Source organism: Mauremys mutica, chromosome 11 (genome assembly GCF_020497125.1).
Source record: "Mauremys mutica isolate MM-2020 ecotype Southern chromosome 11, ASM2049712v1, whole genome shotgun sequence".
NCBI lineage: Eukaryota > Metazoa > Chordata > Testudines > Geoemydidae > Mauremys > Mauremys mutica.
The window spans coordinates 35,690,009-35,704,210 of NC_059082.1; the positions used below are offsets into that span (position 1 = coordinate 35,690,009).

A 14,202-nucleotide genomic window follows, 5' to 3' on the forward strand; every position below is an offset into this window, starting at 1 on the left:
ATTAAAACACAAATTGTCAACATCACATGTGAAAACATACACAGTAAATAGCCTTAAATCTAACTCTAATAAGTTTTCAAGCAGCATTTTTCTTACTTTGGCTATCTGTAAATTTGGATTATTATGGAGGGAAATACTTTTCCGTCACTTTGTGCGTGTATGTTGAAATTGACGTTTATAAACATTTACCAATAAAAAGCTAATCTTTCCAGGCCTATTTATAATTCTCTATTTCTGTACAATTCCAATAAAACATTGTTTTATTTAAGCCTAGTGGAATTGGGTCTGCAGACTAATTTGGGCTGTAGCAGGCTGGCACCCCTAGAGAAGTATCAAAATACTTTGGCCCCTCAAGGAAGACAGAGAGGAGTAGTTAATTGCCTGAGTACGAACACAGAGCAGGCTGTTGTCTTTCTTTCCAAACAGTGCACAGCAGCGCTGAGGGGAGCGAGCCACTGTGGGTATGGAGAGAGTTGAATGGCTTACATTCTATGAGGCTATCACAGGAGAGTTCCCTCACACACTAGGCAAAACAGATGATGGCTCTCAGCAAGTGATTAAAGATTTGCAGACTTCAGATTTTGTTTAAATTTTTGTGTGAAATTTAATTCTCATGAAAATGAGAGACTGATAGCTTTGGTTAGAGTCAGACAGAGTAAATGCAGGCGTCATGCAAGCTTATTCATACATCTCTGCCAAAGTAGTTCTATCTTGACTGGCCAAACCCATAATATTCCAGGATTGGGTCTCAGCTGAGAAGAAACTGCCTATTAAGCAGAATCATGCCAAACTCTGTGGTGTTTTTTTTGACATGGACAAGTGTCCACTAGGGATTAAGCTGAGGCTACCAAGATCATTTTATTTCTGACCTAAGATTAGAACCCAGTCCTCCAGAGGCTAGCAGATTAACTCAAGGCTGTGCCCAGCCCTCTTTTTCACCTTAGAATTCTGTCCAACTTTAAGCCTCAGTTATGGGCTACATTTTTAAGGCTGGAAAAAGTAGTACTTTTTACCATGTCAGGGCCTAAGTTTAACTGAATGTAACTATGGTTCATCATCATAAAATCTTTGCTCAGATATGTCAATATCCCACAAAGCACAGGACCCACTTTGGTGTTTTATCAGTGTAGTTAACCTACAAAGCTATTAAAGATCTTGCCTTATTTAAATTACCTATGGTCACTGTTATTTATTGCATTTTAGGCACAGCAGTTTGAAAATTTTCACTCTTTTTAGAGTACATTTTTTGCACCATGTTTTTGTTCATCCACAATGGTAAAATACTACAAAAATGTCTTGACAATTTACCTACAAGATGTTCCCATGCTTCCCCAATTGTATCTAGAGTGGAAAATCATTCTTATTGAAGGCCTTTGTCCACTTAAACTCCTCTTGAGTTATGTAAAACTCACTATAACTGTGTTTTAATTTGCTCCATTTTAAGACGAGTTTTATTACACGTTGATTTTTTCTGGTTTATCAAGACTACAACACACCATATGACTTGTGAACATGTTAAAGTATTCAAGAACATCCCCAATGATTTTTATGGTTCCAATTGAAAACATTTTTTTTTAGTATCATATGATTGTAAACAATTCGGCTACAAATAGTCAAATTGGTGTTTAAAGTCCTATGTTAAAAGGACACTATAAATATGAAATCTATTTAGTTAAAAAACATTGAGCTAAAAGTCGTTTGGGGTACTATTTATTTATTACCAAGATTTGTGCTAATTACAAAAAAAGAGCACCCATCCCATGCGGTAGGTCACCTTGTTAGACTCTTAAAAATACAATTTGTTCCTAACAGTCTAAAAATCAACTCACTGAGAGAACTACTAGGACCCTAAGAATGTCCCATTGCCAGAGGGCAAGAGGCTCCCTAGTAGTCTAAGCTGGCCTGAGCAGCTACATGTATCCGAACTCACTGCTGTCATAATCTATATCTAAAAGCTGTCATGTAAGGGATCATATGCTAACTGGTAACACAGTGGCGTTAAGAATATACAGGTAATATATGAAAATAATAAATATGTACTGGAAATAGGTTATTGAAATGTGTTTGGCAGGTAGGTCTTAAACACCCTTCCCTAGACAAAGGAATGTGGTCCCACGTGCTTGCATGGTCTCCAGTGGAAAACTGAGCAAGAAGGGACAATGAAGCACATTTACATAAAAGATAAACAAAACCATCAAACTAGTGAGTGGAGGAGATTGCCACTTAACTATCCAGATGGGGGGAGGAGGGAAGATGAGACTGCAAAAATGAACATGGCATCAGCTCCCTGGTGGACATAGCAAGCTGAGCCCCCAGGAAGGCCACCTGACTTTGAAAACACAGATAATCATTGAGGATATAAGCAGAGAGAAAAAGCCATTTTGGCGTCCTTCACCTGAAGAGCCAAAAAAACCAAGCGCTTTGAGCCCTGTGTTGGATCCTGGCTAAGAACTGGCCAGTCATGCTGGAAGAACAACTGTGGTGAGAAACTGCTTTGAACAAAGGGCTCTAATTTGTTTAATTAGGTTTTAATCTTAGAAGCATATTTTTACTTTTGATTGTAACCATTTCTATCTCAATTACTTCTATGTGGTATCACTTAAATATCCGTTCTTTATAAATAAACTTAATCTTTTTTTATTACACAGCCATCTCAGTACAGTATATCAGACTGAAGGGTAAAATCCTCAGCCGAACTAACAGGCAGGTGCTGTGTACTGTCTCTTCAAAGGAGCAGCGAACTCGATAAAGTTTTGTGAGTGCTACAGTGAGAGGGTCTGAGCACTGCAGAGAAGATGGTTTTGGGTAAATTTGGGACTGGAAAGGCTGTTGGTGTCACCCTGCAAGGAGTAACCAGGGTGACGGAAGCCAGGGCGAGGTCACTGTGTTGTAAGTAGGCTGCTGGTGTCAGGCTCTGAACCAAAGTTACATACCACAGAGCACTCAGGGTTACAGGGCAGGCGGTGACACAATCCCTTACTGGTCTGGGTGAACTCCCAATGCCTCACAACTACCCCAACAGCAATGCGACTATAACAAAAATGTAATAATCAACTCCACCAACAAAACCACTGGTGGAGTCTCCAGCCTCTCTTTCCTATACCTGTCCCCCAAGCCTCCTTGTCAATTTATAATCCCATTATCCTATTGTTAAAAGTTTTGCTCTTCCCTTTTGTTAAAAGACTGATGCAGACAACAATGGAAACTGACAGACTACAGTAGGGAAACAGTGAAAATTATTCACAGAAAGTGCTATCAAATGCACAAAATAAACCACCTGCAAAAATTAAAGCTTTTTTTCCCCTTTAAATTCTGTTGGTGAAGTAATCTTAGGTGTTACCTGTAAATCATCAGGAAATTATTTTCAGACATAATCGTGATTTTAAAGTTGACAAAGTCTGTTTAGACACTTTCTACGATAGTTGATGCTTCTCTTAGCAGCAGTAACTTCAGCTGGCTCCTCTGGTGGAAATACTGTTTCAGAAGGAGCATGCTGCTTAGAGTTACTGCTCCCTAGCTCCATGCCTTTCCCCTCACTCATGCAGTGGGTTTCCCTAGGCTTGAGTAAGGGAGAGAGAGAGATACACTGGCTTTGCACTCCCTTCCATGGGTTAGAGGCCCTTTTGCCCCTTTATTCCAAGTCTTTTCCTCTTTTGCATGCTGGCGAACAGCCAGGTGCACAAGGTCCCCAGTAAACAAACATCCTCTTACAGTTCTAAGAAACGGTATGTATGGAAAACTGATAGTAAATACTAGCTATATCTCTCCTGTCATAATTTAACATTTCAGAACAATAAAGGATGTCAGACACTATAGCTGAAATTTTCAAGGCAGTGCAGGGGATTTAGCCACACATTTTCCACTAAAGATAAATCCCCTGTACTGCTATGAAAATCTCAAGCTATGGTCTTGGAAAACAGTATGAAGTAAAACTTGGCATAATTAACTTTTACAGTTATGCTTTGCTGCTTCTTTCTCAAGCCCCAGCTAATGGCAACAAGTGTAAAATAGTAAATAAGTATCTACTAGTAAGTATCATTTCATGCCACAGAAACAATATATTTAATAATGCTGTTATTGTGCTTTTTTAGTTATACAACTATTTAAATATTACAAATTTGCAAATATTAATTTAGGAAGATCATGGAAATAAAAGAATTTATCAGCAACTTTGATAAACATGACTTAACATATTTCCCACACATGCAACCAGTATTTGTGCCCATAAATCACATAGCTAGATGTCTTGCATCTGAAGAAGTGGGTATTCACCCACGAAAGCTCATGCTGCAAAACGTCTGTTAGTCTATAAGGTGCCACAGGATTCTTTGCTGCTTCTACAGAACCAGACTAACACGGCTACCCCTCTGATACTAGATGTCAAAATAATCTCACAAAGGACTGGATTAAAAAAAATCAAATGCAAATTTTAAAGGTAGGTTGAGGTTTCTTTAAAAATTTGGGCTTGATTGTCATTTACACTAATGGCCACTTTACACCACTCTGACAATGTGAAGTGGCTTTAAAGTGACTGTAAATGTAATTTAAGACCATTTTACAATTTTATGACCTTTTTGTTTGTTTTAACTTTATGTTAAATAGTTGAAACGAAGTGTTTACTCTTAGTTTTTTTTAGCATTATATTTATACCCGTGATATTACTGCTGTGTGATGTGTAATAGTTTTGAGAAAGGAGAAACTCCTTTATTGAAAAGTTCACAGATCTTTTTTCATTTTTGAATTACAGTTGGTGTTATACTTGTAAAAAAAGGTTCTGTCAGTTTTGCATTAAATCTTCCACATTAAAAATGCTATTGCTGTGTCCTAGTAGGTAGATGACAATATTCAATGAAAACGAACCCTTTAATATATGTATTCCTATCTTCAACAGATGGTTTATTGTAATCCATCAATGTTATAAATTATACATGAATTTACAATAAAAACATTTTAAATCTAAATGGCTTTTCTTGAGCCAATAAATGGGGAGTTTATACCCAGTGACCTAATAACATCATACTTCAGATTGATAATTTAGAGGTATAAGGCTCTGCATCGTATTGCCAATACCCAAAGTGAATCAGACTCATACAAAAGCAGTTTAAATACATTGTTTGTGTTAATTCCTGAAAGTAATAAAACTAGATTTATGATACAGGCACAACTAGATAGATGAACAGTGCAACTTCTTTTGGAGCCTTTTGATGCAAGATCATGGGTCTAAGGTCTTTAATTTGAAAAGATTTTCCAAATTAAGAATATTCCCTAACTACAATGAATATGCAAATATTTTTATTCCCCAAACAGTAATGTGAAGGATGCCAAATCATCTGTCATTTGTGTTAATTTAATTATCAGGCTACATTCAATTATCCAATATAAAATGCAAATGAAGTAGATGGTTGACAGCACATACCAATTACGTTCATTATAATAATTAAATCAGACAAAGTAGAAAAGGGAATGAAAATGTAATAAAATACGAGGGGATTTTTAATTAACAACAACATTTTAATTAGAAACTCTAATCCTATAGTAAGTAGATGATTGGCTTAATCAAAGATAGGGACATTATTTTTATTTTTATTATTATTTTGAGTGCATCTTTAGTATCATGGGACCTGTTTTCTTAAGTTAATAGACTAAATGGTGACAAATAAAGAGAACCAGTTTCACTGACCATACTTTATGCAAAGCAGATGCCTAATAAAGCAATCTTACACTAGCGCATGATTACAGAATTCTTGTCTTGTAAAAATGCAAGCTGTCTAACCCTACAGTAAATAAAAGTTCACGTGCTGATACAAAACAGACAGTGTAGTTTACTCTCGACTAATGATGCTGAAGCATTTAACATATTAAAGGACTGTTTGCTTTAAAAAAATTTTAGTTTCATAACCTATTTATTTCATTCAGTAATAGCAGTGGCCCTGAAAAAAGCTTTATGAAGATTAAAACAGGATATAAAAAAACTATTACTAATACAATAACTGTGGGCAATGTCAGAAAGTCATAGTAATTTTAAAATAAACTTAGCAAGTATGGTCCAAACAAAAGAGAATCCCTTTATCCTGATCACTACTTGCAGTGATCATTTGGTTGCACAGACCAAAAGTTATTTTGTTATTTAAAATCAGGACTCCACTGTATTACTTTTCAAAAGACAATGTCAAGGTTGGCAGACATAAAATATAACGTACCTTATTAATAACATTATTTTAAAATTTCCTCTGCTGAAAAATCCGTCCAGCCTCTAAAATAGGGGCTGCCAAATTCTGAATAATAAGATTGCTGCTTCTTAGTCCTACTCATCATATAGGGTTTTGTGTCTGTGCTTGTAGGCATACATGTGAATGTACACAGACACACTGTAATATACCACACTACTTGTCTGCCTTGTTCTTGTGAGTAAGCAGGGAATTGAAATTTACAAGAGATAATAGGGGACTAACAATCTACAGAGGAAAAGACTTGTTTAAACTACAAACCACAACAAATATTTATATGACTGCAGGAGCAATCAGAAGGCTGATATGAAATATCCCAGTCAATGGTCCCTTAAAATGCGCTTGATGAATATACAAACACAGTGGTCAGGATCTAAGGGATATTTGTCTTCTTCGGTGAAATCTGGGATACATGCTTTGACTTCTTGGAGCATAGAATCATAGAACTGGAACAGACCTTGAGAGGTCCTCTAGTCCAGTCCCCTGCACTCAAAGCAGGACTAAGTATTATCTAGACCATCCCTGACAGGTGTTTGTCTAACCTGCTCTTAAATCTCCAATGACAGAGTTTCCACAACCTTCCTAGGCAATTTATTCCAGTGCTTTACTACCCTGACAGTTAGAAAGTCTTTCCTGATGTCCAACCTAAACCACCCTTGCTACAATGTAAGCCCCTTAGTCTTCTCTTCTCCAGACTAAACAAACCCCATTTTTTCAATCTTCTCTCATAAGGTAATGCTTTCTAGACCTTTCTTCATTTTTGTTGCTCTTCTTTGGACTTTCTCCAATCTGTCCACATCTTTCCTGAAATGTGGTGCCCAGAACTGGGAACAATACTCCAGTTGAGGTCTAATCAGTGCAGAGTAGAGCAGAAGAATTACTTCTTGTGTCTTGCTTACAATACTCCAGCATCTTTAAGGAGGCTAATGTTTACTGTTCTAGAGCATTTGTTATTTGGCTTCTACTTCAGGAATATACTGATTTTTTTAAAACTAGCATTGCACAAATGTTCAATGTAAAAACAGAAAGTCCAGGAACTATCATTATAGTGGTAATAAATGGACCAGTAGCACTTCCTGTATCATGGAAGGCATAATTTCAATACTGGGAATCAAGCACTACCAGCAGGGGCGGCTCTAGGAATTTGGCTGCCCGAAGCAGTCATGTCTGTGGGAGGTGCACCGGAGCCGTGGGACCAGCGGACCTCCTGCAGGCATGACTGCAGAGGGTTTGCTGGTTCCGCGGCTCCAGTGGACCTCCCGCAGCTGCGGAGGGTTCGCTGGTCCCGCGGCTCCGGTGGAGCATCCGCAGTCATGCCTGCGGGAGGTCGACTGGAGCCGCGGGACCAGCGGACCCTCCGCAGTCATGCCTGCGGGAGGTCCAGTGGACGCGCGGCTCTGGTGGACCTCCCGCAGGCATGACTGCGGAAGGTCCGCCGGACCCGCCTGCCGCCCTGCCGGCAAAATGCCGCCCCAAGCGTGCGCTTGGCGTGCTGGGGTCTGAAGCCAGCCCTGACTAATAGCATACGAAAATAACAGCTGCACGCAGATCCCAGTGCCTGTTCGGTACCTGATTTTATTACTAGTTGGCCAGAGACAGTCTATGCTTAAACAGTGTAAAAGAGAAACTCAGTTATTGCCCTTATCCTCACAGTACAGGCATGTAACTTTCTGAAAAGGTGTTAAAGCCCGAAGGGTCCAACTTGAGGTAAAGAAATGCTCCTTATTTGAGCCTACATAAATGGTCTTACAGAAGGAAAGAGAATCAAGTTGACCCAGAGATTAGTTTTTTGCTTTTCTTTAGATTAAAACAGACCAGGAGGCATGAATATCTAGTTTCTCTAAGGAGCAAAATTTGACCATTTAAAATATATGTGGATTTTAAAAAAATTAAATAACAAATTACCAGATTCTATGACATAAAAGTAAACCTTGTATCCCATTTAGCTGGAGATCTCATAAATATTATGCCACAGGCTGAAGGGTGAAACATGGTGGTTTTAAAAGATGGGTGGGATCTTGGTAGTCTTCAACAAATTGTGAACAGGGTGGAAACATGTTTTTGCTTGAGAAAAATGATTTTTGCAACAAAATTTGCAAAGCATTAAATTAAAATTGCCATTTTTATGAGTGAAATGCTCACAAAATGACCCTTAATTTTGCATATCTCTAACAGAAATAAATAGCTTGAAGAAGTGACACCAAAGCAGTCCACTATGCTACTCTGCCTCTACTGCCTGACCAGCACTGTGGTTATTTTAGCAAGAACCTAAAATTATTTTATGTAGGTGAAGAAGTTATTTATTAATCCTCAAATTTAATCCAGTTCAGAGGTAGATTAGTGATGGCACATGACTTTAACCACAAGTGCAGATGCCGAAGATTTAGACAGACTGCAACATCACCAGCTGGGAATCATGCCCTCAGACAAACACATTTATGCACAAACTTTATCTCTTGGCTACCTATTCACCATAGCCATCTGCTAGGATGGCATGGTGCCTGCTCAGAAACTGGTGGACCTTTGCTCTAGGGCACAAATCTAAACAGCGATGGGCACTACAGAGCACTACAACTGACATCTCTGGAAAGAAGTTCCTCTTCTGTGCTATTATTGGCACATTAATGGTGCATGTCCCTTTTCCAGTGGATCACATCTGTTTATACTTGTGAGCCAAAAAAAGAATTCTTGAAGTGGAGAGGAAAGGAAGATGGAGTTCACTGGCACTTCTGTATACCAAGAGCAGTTATACTGCAGTGGGAATCTGAAAAGCTCAGCAATACCACTCCGCTCTCAAAATGAACGCATTACAAAAATACCACCTGCAGGCAGTCTGTGTGAAAGAGCAGTGTCTCCACAGGACTTCTCGATTTCTGCTTCAATGGAGTCTAATCCCGATTCAAGTTCCAAAAGTTACTTAACATTAGCCCTGCAAAACACAGGACCATCCTTGGAGTCAGTTTTCTGAGGGAGCAGTGCCAGGCAACTTTTGGATCCTGAATTATGATTTGGCTTCACACGGTAGCAGGGCTGCAGCAGTTTCTCTGAAGCTGTGGCCAAAACCGCTGAAATTACATTTTTTACTGCATTGTCAGCCCTAAGATATTACAATGTTCAAATTGCAGTTGACAGCCCTACCATCATAGTTCAAAAGGTTTTTTGTTTTTTTTTAAAAACTTATACTGACAAGTTGAAACATTCACTTACATCTGCTCTTCAATTTATGGAGGGGATTAAACTTCTAAGTCTGAATAAAATAGTTTAACGGAAAAGGGGCATAGCAGAAACAGACATAAAGGAGTAATAAGGCAAATGACAATGTAAAATACACCATATAACTGAATAATATCAAAGGATAATGCGACATAATACAATTTCTATGTACACATACACAGTCAGGTCCAAGTATTCAAAAATAAAGAGCAAGGGTAGAGTTCTGCCTGATTAACACACTGGTATACCCCGACTCCAAATATCCTCAAAGTTTTGGATCCTGATTATTTTGTAATAATATCTTTCTAATGTGTGAGTTCAGGGAATCCATTATAGCTGTGGACTGCAGTGTCCAGGAAGTTGAAGGGGATTTCCAATGTTGTAATATCAGGTTATGTTTTGCAACTAAAGCAGAATGTAAGAGTCATTCCCGTAGGAATCAGAGAGACCAGTGCACTATAAATATAATTTAGTACAAATAGAAAGGTTAAAATTAATAGCAGAATGAAGAACAAGGGATAAATTCTATTCTCAGATATGCATGCACAGCTCTTATTGGCTTCCAGGAGATTTGTATTTGCATATATCTAAAGGTAGAATTTGGCCTTCTCTCTGGTACAAACGTCTATTCAATAGGAAAGGATAAAAGGAAAATATATGAACCTAAGATATAACACCCTTCTGGACATGAAAAACATACTTGTCAACAGTCCTGTTTTGGCAGTGACCAGGCCTAACTATGGCTGAGCAGTGCTATGAGTATCTCAAGCATAGGAGTACCAACCATAAAAAATAAATAAATACCAAAAATAATACCATTCCTCATTTAGTCTTCCATCCTAATACAAAACTTAGGCTCCTATCTTACAGATGCTTATGTATGTACATAAATTTACACATGTGAGGAGTCACATTGGCCTCAACAGCACTACTCACGTAATTAAGCATTTCAAGGTCAGGGCCTAAACATGTGCACGATAATCCCAAACACATTTTCTGATTTTCTTACCTGATTATCTGGATGGTTGACAGTAAAATACCCAACACAAACAATGACTTCATGTAGCAGTCCTTCACAGGTATGCTGAGAACAGTACCACAGCAAAGAGCTGATAATATGACGGAATGCAAGAGAAAGTCCCTCAGCACCTACAATAGACTGATAGAAAATAGGAAATCATAACCTAGCAATATATTATAGGGACTAACTGAAACAAATGAGAGTCGAAATTACAAGTCACATACTTTTCAACGTTATCAGAAAGTATTAAAGTAAGATTTTGGTTATACTTTTGATTGTATAATGGTCGTGGTTAAAAAATGACAAATGAACCTCTGCCCCTCTCCCCTCCTTAATTTTTTGATCAACTTATCAGTAGGATGTTAATTAATATGATAAATGCCACTGTAAATAAAACTGAATTTTATTTTTAAATGGGCAAAGAAAAATTTGGATTCTTCTCACTTGGCATTCTGTTAGCATTAAGTAGCCAATTTCATTAAATATGCAGAACATGTTCCGGGAAAACTTAATCCTAATAATAATTCTCAGTAATAAGCAAAGGAAAACAAATCATTCCCAATTTTTGCAAAAGAGCAAAATACATTTCTCATTAATATCTGTGTGTTCTGAACGGAAAAGAAAGATAAATAATAACTAATAACTTTTCAAACAAACATTTTCAAAAGTTGGAAACATCCAAAATAAGACAACCATCAGCTGCAATTTTTTTGGGGGATACTTTCTGAAAGTAGGCAAATTGCTGTAGTGTGGAGATTCAGGAGAATTAGATTTTATCTGTGCAGCCTACAGCCTCTATTTAATAAACATGTCAAACAGACAGAGCGACATAAGGTCAGAGGGGAAAACTGAAGCATAAGGAATGAGCATGACAGTCTACTAACTCTAATGAAACAACAGCGCAGGCCTGTGGGAAAATATCTTTCATCTGAAAGTTTTCTTTATTTCATATCTTCTAGTCTGTGTGGACTATATATGTACATAAATCTAAGTGTGCTAGAGTTAGGTTTTAACATAATCAAAATTCAGCCCAGAAAAATGGAATTTTTGTTTTAAAAAACCAGCAATGGATATCTTCCATCTCCATAGTTAATACCCCCAATAAGTTGCTATACTTTCAAGCTTCAAAACATTATATAGTATCTATTTGCTACTTTACATCATGTAGCAATATGTTTTGGGTCCAGCCCTTATTTAATTAGTCATGTCCATGCATGCTGTGACCTAATGCTCTGTGTTTAACCTTCCCTGATAACAACAGGCCAAGGGGCACATGAGTTTGTGTATAAAAGTTAAACTAATTTTTCAAGGAAACTATGCTTCCTCTTTAGCCTGAATTAATAGTAATTCAGTATCCTGTGTATTGTTTCTCACTACCATCTTTCAATTGTTAGACTGTCAGGTTAAATGACGTACACACCCATGAACCAGGGGATTATCTGTGCTGAAATTAATTCATACTGTGCCACAAGTGAACCTCTTCTTTTAATCAGAAAACTGTTCTCGAGTCTTACTATTACATGATAAAACTATTCCCGAGAGCTAATAATCATCAACAAAGAATCCTGTGGCACCTTATAGACTAACAGACGTTTTGCAGCATGAGCTTTTGTGGGTGAATACCCACTTCTTCAGTCTTGCATCTGAAGAAGTGGGTATTCACCCACGAAAGCTCATGCTGCAAAACGTCTGTTAGTCTATAAGGTGCCACAGGATTCTTTGTTGCTTTTACAGATCCAGACTAACACGGCTACCCCTCTGATAATAATCATCAGGCAGCACATAAACTATGTTTTCTTTCTTTCCTGCCTTATAGTCTGCTACAGTTCCTAAGTGTCAGGAGGGACAATAATATGTTTCAGGCGTGTGCTGCCTTTTTAACATTAACTAAATAGTTAACATTAATAGATGGAGACAAGTAGTTACTGAGATTGGAGCAGTGATTCTGTCCATCAAAACAATACTATGACCTCAATTCAGCAAAGCAGGTAAACAAATGCTTTATTGAACTGAAATTACATTTTTACTGCATTGTCAGCCCTAAGATATTACAATGTTTACAAATGAAATAATTTCTACTTTTGGGAAATTTGCCACCCTCAACAGAGTGGCCTTGATCCTGCAACTGGATCCATGTGGATGAAGGGGTCTTTCTGCACAGAACTAGTTGTAAGATCAGGACTATTCATTATAATAAAATTAAAAATCAAGAAGTGGGAGTTGATGGTGGATTATCCTGCATTCTTCACTCAGGCAAAATTTCTGCTGATTTCAGCAAAGCATAGAAAGGAGCCCATGATGTACAATATGATTGGACAAATGTATCCATTATACATTGAATGTATCCATTATACATAAAAACTTCATTTGATATACTGCGTGAGATTGATGTTAGCAAAGAAGTTCTACAAAGCAATGTTATTTGCAATTTCATCTCACATTAATAAAAGCTTTTACTCATTTATTTCTGGAATATTTTAATATTAGTTTTTTTCTTTAAGTGGCAAAGTTATTAATTTGCATTATGGACTAATTGCCAGGCAAATTTCTTCTTCCTTTTTTTAATGAAACCAAGCTGAGATTGTTTTCCCACAAAAATGGTCTATTTTTGTGGCTTAAATAAGTCAAATGTGGGCAACACATATATTTTATTTTAGAAAATTAAAATTTCAAGAGAGATTTTGTTCTCATCTGCAAAATTTGAATGTTTTTTTCCTGAGGAATTTTAAAAGATAGTATTTTTCTAGCTGAGTTGTACCATCTTAAATTCAAGAAAGTGGCAAGTCACACTTAAACACAGTGTGATCTAGGGATGCAGCCATCAACTCAAGGCACCTAAGCAGCTCAAAATAGCATAGAAGCAAGCCATTTCCCATTCCAAAAAGAAAAAAAATAGCTGTTTGTGGACCTTAGCACAGAAGGTTTGCAAGCTCGTAACACAGGAGATTAGATTTGATATATAACATACTGGTCACCCTCAAAACAGGTGGAACAAAAATGGCAATGTTGTACATTAAGTTTAGTTTGTGTGTTCTGTATGTCTGCCTTATAATAAAAAAATAGATTGCATTTGTTATTTCCCATAGTTAGACAATGGAAATAACATTAGCAAATAGCAATTCTATGCATGCAGAAATAAGACCAAAGAGTATTTATTTCATTTGTGACTCTTCCTCAAGTTAATTTTAAATACAATTATATGCGTTTGGCTAAATTAAAAGAAAATGTACACAACAATAAATGTTCTAATTTTAAGCATAAGTTAAAAAAGCAAAAATTGTTACCTGAAAAGCTGGCAGATCAAGAACTGCGAAGCTATTGAAGAAGCGTAAACTCTGAATAGCAACCTGGATCGTGTTCTCTGTATAACTCTCTTTGGGACTTGCCATGTTTGAATCTGAGATGGTGCCATGGAAAAGAATACAGTACAGCATATGCAAGACTCCAACTAGATCTGTAGTCCGAAGAACTGCAGTTAGCCCTGTGGGATCCTGACGTGTATTGTCAAATATGGGCCAAGACCTGCCAAAGAAACATTAAACTGTCTAAAACGAAAACTACCACAAGAGCTAATACTTTTAATGTCTCAAATGGAAGAAAACAAGGAAACACTTAAACATGAAAAATCTGATGTCTATATGATGTCAGGAAACCATAGTATTTCCACAAAATGTTTGATAATATACCCTAATTTATATATAAAGTCTCTCTAAATAATTATACACCCATCTTTAAGTATCT

General features: G+C 37.2%; 1 protein-coding gene across 2 annotated transcripts in view; it reads right to left on the minus strand.

The window, feature by feature from the left end:
* SCAPER (S-phase cyclin A associated protein in the ER) overlaps nt 1-14,202 on the minus strand; it is a 340,257-nt gene that overhangs the window by 30,499 nt on the left and 295,556 nt on the right. For both annotated transcript variants that reach the window (XM_044979453.1, XM_044979452.1), the window contains exons 28-29: nt 13,746-13,983; nt 10,450-10,599 (exon numbers count right to left, since the gene is read on the minus strand). In XM_044979453.1, coding sequence (XP_044835388.1) covers nt 10,450-10,599; nt 13,746-13,983 — 388 coding nt within the window. The remainder of the gene's footprint in view (nt 1-10,449; nt 10,600-13,745; nt 13,984-14,202) is intronic.